Source organism: Podarcis muralis, chromosome 10, assembly GCF_964188315.1.
Source record: "Podarcis muralis chromosome 10, rPodMur119.hap1.1, whole genome shotgun sequence".
NCBI lineage: Eukaryota > Metazoa > Chordata > Lepidosauria > Squamata > Lacertidae > Podarcis > Podarcis muralis.
Genome location: NC_135664.1, coordinates 74,627,472 through 74,645,464, shown reverse-complemented (window position 1 = coordinate 74,645,464; position 17,993 = coordinate 74,627,472). Strand labels below are relative to the sequence as shown.

The 17,993-nt window shown below is 50.1% G+C and overlaps 1 protein-coding gene across 11 annotated transcripts in view; it reads right to left on the bottom strand.

The window, feature by feature from the left end:
* Positions 1-17,993, bottom strand: part of SHANK3 (SH3 and multiple ankyrin repeat domains 3) — a 431,788-nt gene that overhangs the window by 87,121 nt on the left and 326,674 nt on the right. For all 11 annotated transcript variants that reach the window (XR_013394458.1, XR_013394460.1, XR_013394459.1 and 8 more), the window contains 2 exons: positions 15,966-16,041; positions 1,264-1,346 (listed from right to left, as the gene is read on the bottom strand). Coding sequence is in view for 8 of the 11 variants with exons in the window: in XM_077935409.1 (XP_077791535.1) it covers positions 1,264-1,346; positions 15,966-16,041 (159 nt within the window). In the remaining 3 variants the exon portion in view is untranslated. The remainder of the gene's footprint in view (positions 1-1,263; positions 1,347-15,965; positions 16,042-17,993) is intronic.

The following is a 17,993-nucleotide window of genomic DNA, read 5'->3' as shown; positions in this document are numbered from 1 at the left end:
CTTCAGCTCTCTGGAGCAACGGAAGCAAATGGTATATATATATATTCTAGGACTTGCCGATCAGAAGGTCGGCGGTTCGAATCCCCGCGATGGGGTGAGCTCCCGTTGCTCGGTCCCTGCTCCTGACAACATAGCCGTTCGAAAGCATGTATGCCAGCTCCCTCGGCCAATAAAGCGAGATGAGCACCGCAACCCCAGAGTTGGCCAAAACTGGACCTAGTGGTCAGGGGTTCCTTTACCTTTACCTTATATATATGTATATGCATGTGTGTGTGTGTGCATTCCCCCAAGGGGGAAGGGGGTGGGCCTGGCGTGCTTCTCATACGTTACAAAGGGAGCCTGCAAATGAATGTAAGAGGGGGTTAGGGCAGAATCACTAACACAGCTTTGGGAAGAAGCTCCCTCTCCGTGAAGGGCTGGGGAATAGCAGAGAGGCTGCAAACTCTCAGGGGGCCCCCTCCTCCTTTTTCCTGCCAACCATAAACCCTCCCAGGGGGTGTCCTGATTCCTTTGCATCTGGAGTGGAAGGAATCGCTTCACAATCTCCCCAAATCACACACTCCTGAAGGACCATCCCTTCAGGAGGTGCGTCCCCACCCCAAAGCCCAGACTTCAGTCTCCCTGGATATGCCCCCCCCCCCGAAAACACCCCCACCCCCACTCCCAGGAACAAATTCCCCCAGACTGTGAATGCTCTATCTCTCTCCCATTCCAGACACAAAGCCCTCTTCCAACGGGAATTTAGCCGACCCCCCCCCTTGGCAAAGAAGCCACAGCTGGGGGGGGGGGGAGAAGTGCTTTCCAATTCCTGGCAATGCACATGTGGGTCACGGCAACCCGCCCCCTCCGAGATAGGAGCAGGGGAGCCCTCTTCGCGGAGGAGAGCTGCACCCAAGGGGAAGGAACATGGGAGAAGAGCATTTATCAGGGAGAGGTGCCCCCTTTGCTGTGGGGTGCCCGTTTTGGGGAGGAGAGCCATCGTGGCATGCAGGAGGAGAGGGCACAACCTGTGCCACACACACACACAGCCACACACACACACAAAGGATCCCCTGCGCTCTCGGGCATCCAAGGGGCACCATCTTTGTGTCTCTCGCACACCCTTTCCCGGAGATACGCTGCCACCAGACCCCGCCGGCGGGCAGGACCCAGTGCCAGGAAGCCCCGCCATCACCTGGGGCCAGCTCCATGCCACTCCCATCATGCAGCCAGCCCTCTCCCTGCCCTCCCACCGCCGCCCCCCCCCAACCCACCGGGTCTTACCTTTGGCGCCCCGGAGGACGAAGCCAAAGCCCTCATGCTCTCTCTTCTGCAGGACGGCCGCCTTCTCCTCGATGATGTAGTCACTGGGCAGGAAAGAGCACAAGAAAATGAAGCCGGGGGGAGCCGTCAGCACCATCGCGCCCTGCCTTCGAGGGGGGGCCTCTTCCCAGCCAGGCGCTCATCGCAGGCAGGAGCCCGTCAGGCGGGGAGGCGGGCAGAGGCTCTCGCCCTCCCGCTCTCCCCGGGCAAAGGAGGCTCCTTCCTTCCCCTCCCTGCTTCGGAGGGGGGGGCGCAGGGCCCTCCCCCCTCCCCGCCGCCCGCTCCCCCCACCCCCGCTCAGTCACCTGCATGTGGATGCAGAGCGCTTACTGATCCCGTGCGCGCGAGGGGGGCTTTCCTTTCAACGGAGCCGCCTTAGCTGGGGGGTGGGGGCGGGCAAGAAGCCACCCTTCGCAAAGAGACACACTCTTTCTCTCTCGCTCTCTCTCTCTCTCGCCCCCCCCCCCAGGAGGGGGACCCAAAGGGAGAGGGAGGGAAGGTGCCCAGCGGTTGCGTGTTCGTGTGCATGTGGGGTGCAGGGGGGGGGGAGTGTGCACCGGGAGAGGGAGACTGTGGAGTTTCTTTTTGCTGTCACTCTCACCTTCTCCTAAAACTCCCCTCTGTTGCTAAGTAACTGTCTGTCATTTAAAAAAGAGAGAGGGGAGAGGGAAGGGGGGGGGGATGAGGCAGAGCTGTGCTCCACTGCCTTGCTTTTAACAAAGCTGATGCTATTTCTCAATGGAAGAAAGAGAGGGAGGGAGGGAGGGAGAGAGAGAGAGAGAGAGAGAGAGAGAGAGAGAGAGAGAGGAAGGAGAGAGCGCAGGCAAATCCATCATTTTGGGGAAGGGGGCCAGTATGGTGGTTGGTGGTGGGGAGAGGGGAGAAGAAAGCCCCCCTGCCTGAGACAGAGCCCAGCGTGAAAGGCTGCTGTGCAAACCCTCCCTGGGCATTCACTGGGCATGGCAGAGGAGGTTGCCACGCGTGGCTCTCACACATGAGGTGTGCTGGCAGGTGCCATGCTTCCTCTCTCTCTCACTCACTCATGCATGCATGCACACTGCAGCAGAGACACACGCCCAACACCCACCCACGCTCTTGCACGCACCAGCCCCCCCTCTCTTTGCCTGCCAGGGTTCTCTGGAATCCACACTCAGCTCAGGCACACACCCTCGGGTGGAAGCACTGCTGTGCTGCTGCCCTCTCCAGGGCTGTGCGAGTGGCGCAGGGGTTCAAAGGGCCACCTGTGAACCAGGTGTGGGAAGGAGGTAGACAGACGGGGAAGGGTGGGAGAACTCCGAGCGGTTTGCAGTCAGCTGGCAGAAAGGGTTCCTGGGGAGCAGCGAGTGGCTTTTGACACCTAAAACTGGGCCACTGGGCCACAGGAAGCTAGCCGGGGGGAGGGGAGAGAACCCACTTTGGTGCTGAAAATGAATTTTGGGTCTCAGGATGTGCTCAGAGACACACCTCACCTTTTAATTCTAGCTCTAACGTTTTCAGCAGAGACATCACCTTGCCAACAAAGGTCCGTATAGTTAAAGCTATGGTTTTCCCAGTAGTGATGTATGGAAGTGAGAGCTGGACCATAAAGAAGGCTGATCGCCAAAGAATGGATGCTTCTGAATGATGGTGCTGGAGGAGACTCTTGAGAGTCCCATGGACTGCAAGAAGATCAAACCTATCCATTCTGAAGGAAATCAGCCCTGAGTGCTCACTGGAAGGACAGATCCTGAAGCTGAGGCTCCAGTACTTTGGCCACCTCATGAGAAGAGAGGACTCCCTGGAAAAGACCCTGATGTTGGGAAAGATGGAGGGCACAAGGAGAAGGGGACGACAGAGGACGAGATGGTGGGATAGTGTTCTCGAAGCTACCAGCCTGAGTTTGACCAAACTGCGGGAGGCAGTGGAAGACAGGAGTGCCTGGCGTGTTCTGGTCCAGGGGGTCACAAAGAGACCAAACGACTAAACAACAAAATGTTTTCAGCGCTTGGTTCCAAGTGGCAGATCTTGGAGTTCCAGTAAAAAAAGCAAAGTAGAAAAGGCTGAAACCTGCCAGTTTCCCCCCCACCCCCAGGGTAAAGTTCCTTCAGTTGGGTTGGGATGAGTCTCTGTGGAAGAAAACCCAGCCTCCATGCTGTGGTCAGGGGCCAAAGGTTTATTCAAAACCCTGTTTATCAAGACAAGGCAATTTTGCTGGAGAAGACCCCCACCAGCCAGACTCTCTTGAAGCCGACGGATAAGCTGTTCTGTCTACAGACAGAACTTGCCAGCTTTTATAGGGATGAGAAAGTTATTGCAACGTGGTTAATAAGCGACCACAATAAATTAGCTTTGCAGGAAAAACACAGCAAAACAGAAATGCTGGTCAAAAAACCTCAGATATTCTATACTTCCACCAGTCTTTCTCCCATCTCCCTGCTGGCTCCTTTTTGCACTCTAAAAGAGGTTTTGTTGTTTAGTCATTTAGTCGTGTCCGACTCTTCGTGACACCATAGACCAGAGCACGCCAGGCACCTCTGTCCTCCACTACTTCCCACAGTTTGGTCAAACTCATGCTGGTAACCTCGAAAACACTATCCAACCATCTTGTCCTCTGTCGCCCCCTTCTCCTTGTGCCCTCCATCTTTCCCAGCATCAGTGTCTTCTCCAGGGAGTCTTCTCTACTCATGAGGTGGCCAAAGTACTGGAGCCTCAGCTTCACGATCTGTCCTTCCAGTGAGCACTCAGGGCTGATTTCCTTAAGAATGGATGTGTTTGATCTTCTTGCAGTCCATGGGACTCTCAAGAGTCTTCTCCAGCGCCATAATTCAAAAGCTGGACTTAACCTGGATGGTTAAGTCCAGTCAAAGGCAACTATGGGATTGTGGCACTCATCTCGCTTTCAGGCCAAGGGAGATGGCATTTGTCCACAGAAAGTTTTCCAGGTCATGTGGCCAGCAGGACTAAACCACTTCTGGTGCAACGGGACACTGTGATGGAAACCACAGCGGTACCTATTTATCTACTTCAGGGGTTATCCACCATCCCTCAGACCATGTGGTGGGCTGGACTCTCTCTCTCTCTCTCTCTCTCTCTCTCTCTCTCTCTCTCTATATATATATATATATATATATATCACCAATCAACCACACCAGACCCAAACCCAGACCCTCTCCACAGATAAATTACAGACACCATCCAGTAGCCAAACCATGGTGGCACCTCCGGATGCTGCACCCCCCTGCAATCCCTACACAGATCTGGCTGGCACAGGCCACAAAACCACAGCTCGCCCCTATACACGAAGCCAAGCCAGAGCACAACTAAGTGCAGTACAGCCATCTTCGCAGAAAAACTCTTCACAAAGTTCAAGAGGTCAAGACACAAAGGCTTTAGCAACTAATCCACACCTAATGACCCACCTAAGTGGTACTCAGGATATCACTCAAGAAATCACTCAAGATATCCCTCAAGCAATTAAGGAACAAAAGAAGAAAAGGCACACTAGCCTGGGAACTTCCTCTCTGCCCAGAACATTGGAGGCTATACACCACACCTCCTCAACAGTATTTATAGGAACTCAAACACTGAGATCCTGCTCTGTTCCAGTAACAAGAAGCCGAAAGCACCAGCCTGAAGATGACGAGTGAGACCTCGTCGAAACGTCGCCTAGACACCCCAACTTTTACACGGGAAGACACCCGAGGACACCAAAACCTGCATTCCTGTACCCGTGAAAATCTACGAAAGCATATATATATATATATATATATTTGGGGGGGGGGGAATGAACGAATTCCTATGCCCCACAAATAACACAGAGATGCATTTGAAATAAAAGGATGCATTCTACTCATGTAAAAACACGCTGATTCCTGGACCGTCTGCGGGCTGGATTGAGAAGGTGCTTGGGCTGCATCCAGCCCACGGGCCTTAGGTTACCTACCCCCGATCTACTTGTACTGGCGTGCTTTCGAACTGCTAGGTTGGCAGGAGCTGGGACTGAGCAAAGGGAGCTCACCCCGTTGCTGGGATTTGAACTGCTGACCTTCTGATCAGCAAGCCCAAGAGGCTCAGTGGTTTAGACCACAGCACCACCCGTGTCCCTTCTAAAAGAGACAGGGCCTTAGGACAGGAACAAACTCGGGCCTATTGCAGCCCAGGGTCTTTGCAGACCCAAGACCTCTCCATTCTCCTTCCCCAGTCCTTGGTCAAGCCAGCAGTCACCTCCAAGCCTTGCAAGACTCCTAAGGGCGATCCATTCATTTCTCTTGTTTTCTTCAAATCTTTGGCCATTAGGGCAACCTGATCAGAGGCTGACCAGATGCCCCATAGCAAAACCAGCAATCAGGATTTGTGCACACGACCCCTCTTCCCAACCTGTGGTTTCCAGCAACTGGTATTCAGAAGCATTGCTGCCTCTGATTGGGCTAGTAGCCATTGATAGCCCTCTCCTCCTCCAGGAATTTGCCTAATTCTCTTTCAAAGCCATCCAAGTTGGTGGCCATCACTGCCTCCTGTGGCAGGGAGTTCCATAGTTTAACTAAAGACTTTTTAAAATCTGTCCTGAATTTTCCAACATTCAGGTTCCCTGGATGATACCATTGGGATATTATTGGGAAAGCATAATGCTAAAGGTAGAGGTACCCCTGCCCGTACGGGCCAGTCTTGCCAGACTCTGGGGTTGTGCGCCCATCTCACTCAAGAGGCCGGGGGCCAGCGCTGTCCGGAGACACTTCTGGGTCACGTGGCCAGCGTGACATCGCTGCTCTGGCGAGCCAGAGCCGCACACGGAAACACCGTTTACCTTCCCGCTGGTATGCGGTCCCTATTTATCTACTTGCACCCGGGGGTGCTTTCGAACTGCTAGGTTGGCAGGCGCTGGGACCGAACAACGGGAGCGCACCCCGCCGCGGGGATTCGAACCGCCGACCTTTTGATCGGCAAGCCCTAGGCGCTGAGGCTTTTACCCACAGCGCCACCCGCGTCCCAACATTCAGATTCCCTGGATGATACTATTGGGATATTATTGGATGATACTATTGGGATATTATTGGGAAAGCGTCATGCTGGTGGTCAACAAAAGAGGTTCAAAGACTCTCTCGAGGGAAATCTTAAAAAATGTAGTATAAACACTGACAACTGGGAAACACTGGTCTGCGAGTGCTCCAGTTGGAGAACAGCCTTGACCAAAGGTGTCATGGGATTTGATGACACTCAAACTCAGGACGCAAGGGAGAAACGTGCTAAGAGGAAGGGACGCCCTCCCTGTGGAACGCCTTTCCATCAGATGTCAAGGAAATAAACCACTATCTGACTTTTAGAAGACATCTGAAGGCAGGCCTATTTAGGGAAGTTTTTAACGACTTATGTTTAATGTATTTTTAACCTCCATATAGGCGGGGTACAAATAATAAATTATTATTATTAATATTAATATTATTCCCAAGGCAGTTAACAATAAAAAAGTAAGCACCTGTTCACCTTTTCCTATATCCCTACATCACTACAGAGAGATGATCTGCATTAAGCTGTGAAGCTTGCATTGCACGGGGGTTGGGCTGGATGACCTTTGGGGGATCCCTCACAACTTTATAATTATACGATTCTATTACTTTCCCCCCGCCCATCCCATCCCTGATGGAAAAAGAAAAAGAGAGTGCAGGGGTCAAGGGCAGTGAACCCTCTAACGATCCCAGACCAAATTAAATTTCCCCATAACCAAGCCCAATCTTCCCCAACCAGATGTCTTCCAGATGTTCTGGACCACAAATGTCCACCGCTGGCCGAGGCTAATGATGGGAGCTGTGGTCCAGAAGATCTGGGAGGCCCCAGGTGGGATGGAGGGTTTGATGCCTGGATCCTGCCCTTCCGCTCTTGCTAGAACATGCACATCAACCCACAGCTGCCTTCAACTCCAGCCTCAGTTGACTTGAAGCCGTGTTTTTTTGGGGGGGAAATGCTAGTCTACGCTGACATATCGGTTGCCGTGGAAACCACGCCAGAGCACTTCAAGGATCAGAGAAGCAGAGGGAGAAGAGGAAATTGACAAAGGAGGAGCCTGTGGAGGAGGCAAGAGGCGCTGCTCTCAAACGGAGGAATGTAGCAAGTGCCTTCATCTAAGACTTTGCTATCTGCACAGACGGACAGCAGTGGCTCTCCAGGGCTTCAGACTCAAGGAGGCTCTCCCAGCCCTGACCAGAGATGCTTTTGGGGACTGAACAGATGCCCTACCGCTGAGCTATAGCTCTTCCTCTTGGGAGGAGGGGCAGGGTGGATAAAAATCAATGGTTTTAAAAAATAACAATCACATTTCTTTGATTTAAATCGGATTTCTTTGATTTAAATCGGATTTCTTTGATTTAAATCAGATTTCTTTGATTTAAATCAGATTTTTAAAAAATTAAATCAGATTTTTAAAATAAAATGCTCTTGGAGGAAAAATCTTTCTAAAGATAGTTTTCTATTGAAGTTACATTATAGTCCAAAGGCTATTCATCAGGAAATAAGGATTTGTTTTAAGTTTTCATGTGGGCTAAAACTCAGTCTAAGTTGTTTTTTTTTTAATTGTTTAACCTCAATAGTTAACAAGCATACATACATATGCTATTACGTTATTGTTTTAGTTAAATAAATTCTTTAACTTGTCATTAAGGAAATGATTATTTTTCTCCTGCCAATAAAGCACAACAGAAAAGTTGTCCAAATATAAACAGTGAACTTATTAAACCTCCCAACGATTTCATAATTATGTGCCTATGTATTTCTAATAGTATAACCAAATCAGTAATTTTTGATATAACGGTAAAAACTACTCTGAAAATTGATTATTTCAAAAACGAAACCTTCATCTGGTTGTAAATATTAAGGTGATACCAGCAAGAATGAGTCTTTCCGTAAAACAAAAATAAAAAATGATTTAAATCAAGTCTTACTGACTAGTGACTTAAATCGTGATTTAAATTGATTTGATTGAAATCAAGTCCACCCTGAGGAGGGGGAGGAATAGGGAGCAAAGGCCGAAGTCAAGAGCAGACCAGAGCTTGCAGACCCGGTGCTGTTTCACAGAATCATAGAATCACAGAACTGTAGGGTTGGAAGGGACCCTGAAGGTTATCCAGCTCAACCCCCTGCAATGCAGGAATCACAGAGCTCTGAACAAGGCTTTTCCAACCTGGCACCTTCCAGATGTTTGGGGGCTAAAATTACCACTGGTTGGCAAAGGCAGCTCTGAGCAAACGGCCGGCATTTGTTTGCATCGGGAGACGATGGAGGAGAGCACCTTGGGGTGAAGTCAAAGTGTTGGGAGCTTACAGCGCCTGCTGTGGCTGCAGAGACCAACAGGGGAGAGACAGGTTTTGCTGCAGGTGGGGCAGAGGAAGGCATCTGACTGCGCTGCTGCTGGCGCATTATGCCGTTTCTTCTGACACCCAGCTCTACCTCTCTTTCAAATCGGAACCAGTGAAGGCGGTGAAGGTCCTGTGTGAATGTCTGGAGGCGGTTGGAGGATGGATGGTGGCAAACAGACTGAGGCTGAATCCTGACAAGACAGAAGGAATGTTTTGGGGGACAGGGGGTGGGCGGGGGTGGGGGATTCCCTGGTCCTGAATGGGGCAACTGTGACCCTGAAGGACCAGGTGTGCAGCCTGGGAGTCATTTTGGACTCACAGCTGGCCATGGAGGCACAGGTCCATTCTGTGTCCAGGGCAGCTCCATCTGGTACGCAGGATGAGACCCTCCCTGCCCGCAGACTGCCTCGCCAGGGTGTTGCATGCTCTGGTTATCTCCCGCTTGGACTACTGCAATGCGCTCTATGTGGGGCTACCTTTGAAGGTGACCCGGAAACTACAACTAATCCAGAATGCAGCAGCTAGACTGGGGACTGGGAGTGGCCGCCGAGACCACATAACACTGGTCTTGAAAGACCTACATTGGCTCCCAGTAGGTTTCCAAGTTGGTGCTGACCTTTAAAGCCCTAAACAACCTCGGTCCTGTATACCTGAAGGAGCGTCTCCACCCCAATCATCCAGCCCGGACACTGAGGTCCAGCTCCGAGGGCCTTCTGGCGGTTCCCTCCCTGCGAGAAGTGAGGTTACAGGAAACCAGGCAGAGGGCCTTCTCGGTGGTGGCGCCTGCCCTGTGGAATGCCCTATCTTCAGATGTCAAGGAAATAAACAACTATCTGACTTTTAGAAGACACCTGAAGGCAGCCCTGTTTAGGGAAGCTTTTAATATTTGATTAGTAATTATATTTTAATATTTTGTTGGAAGCCACCTAGAGTGGCTGGGGAAACCCATCCAGATGGGTGGGGTATAAATAAATTGTTGTTGTTGTTGTTGTTTGACTCAAAGAAGCCACGCAGGCACCAGGAAAACAGAGAACATCTACACAGACAAATATGAGTGGCCTAAAAACACTGCAACAGAGAGACGACCCTTACCTGGGTACTCGCTATATTTATTTCCGTGACATATATATGGTCAGAAACACATGCCAACCACCTGGGGCACCCAGGAGACCCATTGCCACCGGCCCAGAAGCACAGGCCACACTTGGCAGCCACCAAAACACCCTCCCAAGCACCAGCCCTGCCACACAACTGAGCACCGGCCAAGTGGAGATGGCATAGAAGACGCTCCAAACCTCCCAGACAATCATTGGAGACTGCAAGCATCCTCAGGGGGTTCAGACAAGGGAAAGATGTCCGGGAGCAGCTGTCCAGTTGAAAGACAGCTCCTCAAGCTCCAAGGAAAGGCCTATGGGGGCACCTGTTTTCCACCTGCCAGAGGTGGGAAGGGAGCAAGAGTTGGTGGAGCCTCAAAGGTTGTTTAACTCCTCCATCCAGGCAAACACAAAGCAGGAGCCATGTCGAAAGGTGTTAGAATTCCAGGTCCGTGATTGCAGTCATGGGATTGTTGGTGTATGTTTTGACTCCACAGAGTGGGAAGTGACGGAGACAGGATGTTTGTGTTACTGTGTTCTGTGAAGTGGGACTGTTGTCCTTTGTTCACTCTCTTTGCTGTCGGATGCTAGAGAGAGAGGGAGCCATGTTGCAGTGCTCCGTGTGTGTTGATATGTAAATAAAGTAGATTAGCCAAAATGCTGAGTTCTGTTATGCAACTGCGCAAACTCTGTGGATCCGGTGTCTGTTGGCATCGGTCGCTGTGATGTCTGGGCTGAAGAAAGCTTCTGAAGCTCCCGAATGATTGACCAGGAGAGAGAGAACATGCTAGTTGGGCATGTGTCTCTGCCAGGGTCCTACTCAAGTGTAGACTGAACTCCTGACAAAAGGCACATTTTAGCCAAGGAAAGAGCAAGGCAGTGCAGTGCTTTAAAGGAAAATAGAATGAAAATGATGTACAGATGGTATATAACACCAGTGAAATTAGCTAAAATGTATAAAACAAATAATAAATGTTGGAAATGTAAGGAAAAAGAAGGTACTTTTTACCATATGTGGTGGGAATATAAGAAAGTGAAGGACTTCTGGGAAATGATTTATAATGAGATTTTTTAAATGTTGAAATATACATTTGTAAAAAACCCCCAAAAAACAGAAGCCCTTTTACTTGGTATTGTAGGTACAGAGATTCATGAGCATGATAAAAAATTGTTTTTATATGCGACAACCACAGCAAGAATACTATTAGCCCAATGATGGAAGCAGGAAGAATTATCAACAAGAGTGGCAGATGAAATTGATGGATTATGCTGAGTTGGTGAAATTAAGTGGGAAAATTAGGAACGAGGAAGACCAGACTTTCCTGAAGGACCGGAAGAAATTCATGATATCTCTGAAAGACAATTGTAATCAACTGACATTGTATAGGGTTACATGAAGTTTTGTAAGGAGAACTATATGAATGATTGTGAAAGAGGACTAAGAAGGAGGTTTTTTAAGATTTGGATTTTATAGCAATAACTATTACTGTAAAATAAAATGCAAAATTAGAAAGGAAGTTAGAAAACCACCAGTCAAGGTTGATGGAAGTCCTAGGCGGTGATAGCCAAAGGTCTGTTATGTTTTCTAAGATGGGATGTAATGTTTGGAAGACATATGTAAAAACCAATAAAAATTACAGTCATACCTCGGGTTAAATATGCTTCAGGTTGAGCGTTTTCAGGTTGCGTTCCGTGGCGACCCGGAAGTAATGGAAAGGGTTACTTCCGGGTTTCGCCACTCGCGCATGCGCAGACGCTCAAAATGGTGTCACTCGCATGCACAGAAGAGGCAAATCGCGATCCGTGCACATGCAGAATGGGTTGTGTTCTGCTCAGGATGTGAACGGGGCTGCAGAATGGATCCCATTCGCATCCACAGGTAGCACTGTATATTAAAAAAAGAAAAAGGAAAGAGCAAGGCAGGGGCCAGGGAGGGAGGAGTGTGGCCTGGGGAGAATTCCAAGGGCCACACAGAGGAGCCTGGAGGGCCACCTTGAGCCCACAAGCCTTTTAGGTGCTTTAATGCGCTTTTAGCAGAAGTCATTCTCTTCCAACAAGGCAGCTGCATGTGTGCGATTGCGGGAGTTTCGCTCCGGTGACCTCCATCCTTGCTTTGCTCAAAGAAGCCGGCGACGAACACAAATGAATTGGTTTGGACTTTCTGCATCGGCTTTCCATGGTGGAAATGGTGAGGGAGCTCAGGGACCGAAACAACGGATTAAAACCTGTGCCTGTGGGATGCGCACTGGGGGACGGAGCACGAAATGGGAGCCCAGGTGCTTTGGAGACCAGCAAATAGAAAGCAACCGATATCAGCACAGCTACAGCACCCGCTGCCTTGAGGGATATCTTCGGGAGAAGAAAAGACTCGGGAGTAAACCTGACACACCAGAATGCAAGAAACCAACCAGCCACAGCCTGCCACTATCCCAGTGACACAAGAGTAAGCCTACTGTCTGCTGGCGAGGACCCGGAGGCTGTTGCTCTCTCCTTCCTCCACCTCTCCCGAGCCCAGCTCCATCCAGATGGCCCCGTGCACAGTCACTCCTTTAATCTCTCCTCCTGGAGAGCTAAGCCTCCTGATTGAGTCAAAACAATCCCTAAATTATCTGCTTAGTCCCAGCGCCTTCATTTCCAGGCCTGATCTCAGATCACTTCCGCCTGTCCGTCAGCCAGACTGAGACTTATCAGCTGCAGCAAAGGAACGGAGAGCTTCCCTTCTTTGTGGATTCCTGGGTTCTTCGGTCTCGATGTTTTCCCCAAACCTTAGGGTGGCCCTCATGCAGAAAGACTTCCAGAACAGAAAAATGGTATGGATCAGGGCAATGACCCATGTTCTCCAGCACCCTTTTTTCACAGGGACCAACCAGATGCCCAAATGAGAAACCCACAAGCAGGATTCGAACACAAGAGCAACTCTCCTCTCCCAGCAACTGGTATTTGGGAGCTTTGCTGCCTCCAGCTGTGAAGGTGAAACATGCTTATTCTGACTAGTACCCATCAATAGGCTTCTCCTCCATGTATTTGTCCAATCCTCTTTTAACTCCTCAATGGCAGCGGCTTCAAAGCATCATTGAAGGCTGTTTGAAAGTCCTGTTGCAAAAAAGAGTCCCCACCCTACTCTTTGAGAGCCCGAAAACCAGAGGTTGAAATTGCAGTGCAGTAGGACTGTTTGCAAAAGGGCTTTCAAACAGCCTCATGCTCAGCAGTTCCCAGGAGGGGGAGAGGGGTGTACAGTGAAGCAGAGCAGGATTTAACAGGATTCTATCAGCTGATGAACACTGCACACATCTGGGTAGCAATGGGTGGAATAGCTGAGAGAGAATAGGAGCTGAGTGGCTCTTCTCCAACACAGTCACTCAAAAATCATAGGAAGGGACCCACTAGTCCAACCCCCAATCCTTCTTGTGCAACGCCCTTCTTGAAATGTGAAGCAATTGTTTTCTTCAAGCACCTGGAAGCTTTCCCCAAACCATGTCCTAATGTTGCTCATCTTCCCACTTCCTGAAAAGGTGAGAGCCTCTGTACCATTCCAACTTTGCTCTCACTGCCTCTGCTGCACATTACCAAGGCAGAGAGAGATTTTACTTTTTTGGGCTCCATGATCACTGCAGATGGTGCCAGCAGTCACAAAATTAAAAGATGCCTGCTTCTTGGGAGAAAAGCGATGACAAACTTAAACAGCATCTTAAAAAGCAGAGACATCACCTTGCCGACAAAGGTCCATATAGCTGAAGCTATGGTTTTCCCAGTAGTGATGTATGGAAGTGAGAGCTGGACCATAAAGAAGGCTGATCGCCGAAGAATTGATTCTTTTGAATTATGGTGCTGGAGGAGACTCTTGAGAGTCCCATGGACTGCAAGAAGATCAAACGCATCCATTCTTAAGGAAATCAGCCCTGAGTGCTCACTGGAAGGACAGATCCTGAAGCTGAGGCTCCAAGACTTTGGCCACCTCATGAGAAGAGAAGACTCCCTGGAAAAGACCCTGATGTTGGGAAAGTTTGAGGGCACAAGGAGAAGGGGACGACAGAGGACGAGATGGTTGGACAGTGTTCTCGAAGGTACCAACATGAGTTTGACCAAACTGCGGGAGGCAGTGGAAGACAGGAGTGCCTGGCGTGCTCTGGTCCAGGGGGTCACAAAGAGGCGGACACGATTAATGAACAACAACAACTTTGTTCTGTTCAGGAAAGGAATGGCTTATGAAGTGGGGAGTCTGGGGTGTGGGCAGCCAATATCCCTGAAACCTGGGATCACGTGGACAGCAGCCTCTTGCACAAGAGGTGATCACTGGCATCCTAGCAAATGGGTTTCAGACAGGCAGTCATCCCATGGACAATGGAAAACCATCCAGGAAAGGATTAGGTTTTTGGCTGGGACAAAGAGGTGTGATTAACTTGGCCTGGGAAACCAGGAACTTGTAAATATTTCTTTTGTCTTACTTGATGGATGTGAGGTGGAGGTCAAGGGAAGGATGGAGACCAACCTAATGCTCAGGTTTCTGTCACCAGACATGTATCCATGATGTAATTTTAGGGGTGTTGTGGGTATCTTTGTAAAACCAGTAAAAGTGGGAGCCATCCTTTGTTCTGGGTTCCTTCCTGCTTCTCCCATGTAGTGGGTGGAAGTCTTGTTCCAACATTGTTTGAATAAAGAACAGGCCTACTGGCTGCTGTTTTGCTCCTCTATTCCTGGCTAGTGTCTTTGCTTGGTCATCCAAGTGAGCCCAAGTATTTTCCTGTAACATCTGAACAGACTTAAACCCTTCCTACCAAAGGGAGCCCATGGTTAGAGGGACCCTCCCCCAAGAAATCCCTTTGATTACGCATTAGGGATTATTTCTGCTCACGATGCTCTTTGGGTGCCAGTCTGGAAGGACCAATCCTTAGGAGACAGCAAAACACAGCAGCAACAAACAAAACCCCACTTAAAAGTAAACAATAACAACATACAAAACAGCAAGAATAAAATAGCAGCAAACTCAGCAGAAGATGTATCCTTCCACCCCAACAGTCTGGCAGAGTTAAAAAATAATGGTGCCCACGGTGTGCTTGGATGGGAAGCAAGCCGTCTTGAGTTCCATGATGGAAATGTTACGGAAATGGCATGGGGGGGGCACATCTTTAAAGTTGCTACAATGTTACAAATATTATGCTTGAATGTATCCTTTCGACTTGACAGCTCAGGGAAGATACAGTGGTACCTCGGGTTACATATGCTTCAGGTTACATGCGCTCCAGGTTACAGACTCCGCTAACCCAGAAATAGTACCTCGGGTTAAGAACTTTGCTTCAGGATGAGAACAGAAATCGTGCTCCGGCGGCACAGTGGCAGCAGCAGGAGGCCCCATTAGCTAAAGTGGTGCTTCAGGTTAAGAACAGTTTCAAGTTAAGAACGGACCTCCGGAACGAATTAAGTACTTAACCCGAGGTACCACTGTACCTAGCTTTTATACATTTTTAGAAAATCCTTACTTCAACCGACTCTCCTCATTCCAACGCCATTTTAACCCTTAAAGAAAGGGGAATTTGGGCTCCACCTCCCTCCATGAACCAAGAAGCAGGAAGTCATGTAGACAGGAGGAACAGGGCATCCCACCATAATTCTCCAAGCTTGAGAGCACAGACATGGCCCCCCACCCAGGGAGTGACCAGGGGGGCAACACTAGACATCTGCAGAGGCAGTTGAGCAAGTCAGGTGTTCTGAAAGCCCATTTCCAGACAAGTCCTGAGGGCAAGGAGATGGAAAGAGTTTTTTTGTTCTTCCGGTGATGGGGACTTAAGAGGTGTTGGGAAAGGTGTCTGATAAAGGGACCTCATGTTGAACTTGTGTCACCCTTGTAGACCCCTCCCCATTTGTAACATGCTAGTGATGTAGTGATGATGTCTCAGTGATGCTGCTCAAAGTGTATTCTGGGGGAAAGAGGGAAGTTTTAGAAGAGGAGGTCACCCCATGCTCTGGGTTCTTACCCCTGTGGGGACCTGTTGTGCAACAATAAAGATCATGGTCTACTGATCGATGCTTTGCTGGAGCTTCCTTCTTTTACTGACCGCATGCGGAATGCAAAATTGCCAACTCAGAAACAAGATTCACACGAGGCTCCACACACACTCACTCACATCTGGCACCATTGCGGGAGGAAACCTGCTCTGCCAGCCTACGACTGCCCCACGGACCTTCCTTTCCCTGGAGTGGAAATCCTGGCTGTGAGGCAGCCAATATATGCCAGGAGGGTCCTTACCTGTGAGAAGTGAAGTTGTCGTACGAGCCCACAGTGTAGTGTCGGAATAGCCTCTTGGTCCTGTCTTCTCGGGTTTCTGGAAGGAAAGAGCAAAGACGTTTCTCAGAGACGCTGAAAGTCAGGAAGCACCAATTTCAACCCCTTCCCTTCCCTCACCTCCCATGGGATGTGCCCATCGGGAGATTCTAGGTGTAGGGACCGGTGGGGAGATGTGTCTGGAGGGGATGAAACCCCAGGGATGTGGCGAAGGACTGGCAGGGCCACTTCCTTGGGCACCCAACTCCTGTGCTTCTACTACTCGGATGCATGTTGCCATCTCGCCAAAAGCGGGCCAAATTGAGAAGTGGGCACGTGGTGAGCAAGTCTTGCCCTGCACTTAATCCCCCAGCCCCCAGTGTGACAGATCACATCCAGAGAGATCCACATGGACTATAACTGGCCTTTAAACCAGCATGATAGCTGCTGCTACCACAATGGTGCCAGGGTAGCTATGGAACAAGAAGAAAAATAGGTGGGGAGGGACAGGGGCCATTGGCAAACTGAATATTAGGTTTGCACCAACAATTTCTACTTTTAATCTTGAAACTCTTTGACGTTGCACCTGTTGGTTTTACATGTGGGCTTAATGTATTGTTTTGAATTGCATTTTGCTTGTTATCCCCCCCCCCCCGCACAATGCCATGGTATTTCAGAAGGATGGGTTTATAAATCCTGCAAAGAAATAAGTAAATGGTTAGTATTGGTGGGCCGCCTGGAAGGTTGATTCCCTGAGGAAAGCCACATCAAGTTCTGCCACCGGGCTAAGCCAGAGGGATCTGTCTGCGTGGCTGACCTCAATGGGCGTGGTGTGTGCCCTCCAAGGAAGGAAGTGAGTCTGGCCTGGACCAGGAATGCTGGGAGAACGTTCAGGACCCCTAAGAAGTGGAGTCCCACAAGCCACAAGCTGGAGCTTGAGACAGGCTGCAACCGAGTCTCCGGAAGTTGATGTCTTTAATGTGTAGCCTGCAGACATGGAACACAGAGTTGATCTGGAGCAGGACCTCACCAACAGCCCCCTGACTCCTCGGCACTCTCCAAAAGCTTTACTTTTTCATCACTTGACCGTGCTGAAGCTAAGATGGATGAAGGACCGGTGAGAAAAGCCTCTTAAGTTTCCTCTCTGGCAGGCCAGCTGTCCGGTGTCTCAAGCAAAGGGGTGGCTCGGATCATCATGGAAAGGCAGGAAGGAGCAGATGTTTGGGAGAAGTGAGGAGGAGGAGGAGAGAGGATTCCTGGTCAGCTTCAGCGATCTCATTTTGGGAGTTGCTTCTCATCCCTCACCTCGCAGATGTGAGGTGGCCTCTTCTGCTCCTGGAAGAAGGATGCTATTGACCGATGCAGAGGCCAGGCAGGCAGGAAGAGGCAGGAAGAGGCCCTTTCTGAAGCCACAACACGGAAGCCTGCTTGCTCCCCATTTCCTTCTCCTGGAATTCGTCCATGAAATCCAGGCCGCTCACTCCGTGGGAAGCAGCCATTTTCGAAGGAGAGGAGCTCAGCTTGTGAGAATTGGTTGACGAAGCACAGCACAGCTCCAGCCCTCGCCCTCTGTGCCACAGAGAAACAGGGGGGCATCGTGGAGCATCAGAGCTCGGACTCCAAAGTTCTTTGGGGTGGTGTTTCTGAGGGCAAGAGGTTTCTTGGCAAAGTCTAAACTCCGGCAAAAGTGACTGGCCCCAGACTGCAAGGAGAGAGGTGCCGTTCCCCCTCGCCACCAGCAGGTGGGGTACTTCCCCTACTCTGGAGAAAGCACCTGGGCTACTGCTTCTGAAGCATTTAACCCGCTTACCCTCAGGTCTCTCATCTCCGCATCTCCGATAATAAGCGGCCCTTTGAGCAAACAGATGTTCCAAATGGAGGCCAGCGCCAGCCAGGCCTGGGAGGGCAGATGAGGTTAGTCGGCAGCTGGTTCTGAGATGGTATCTACAGTTGTGGCCAAGTGGAAGGGCAGGAATGTGCCATGTTGCTGCTCAAACCTGCCCAGGCTGCTGT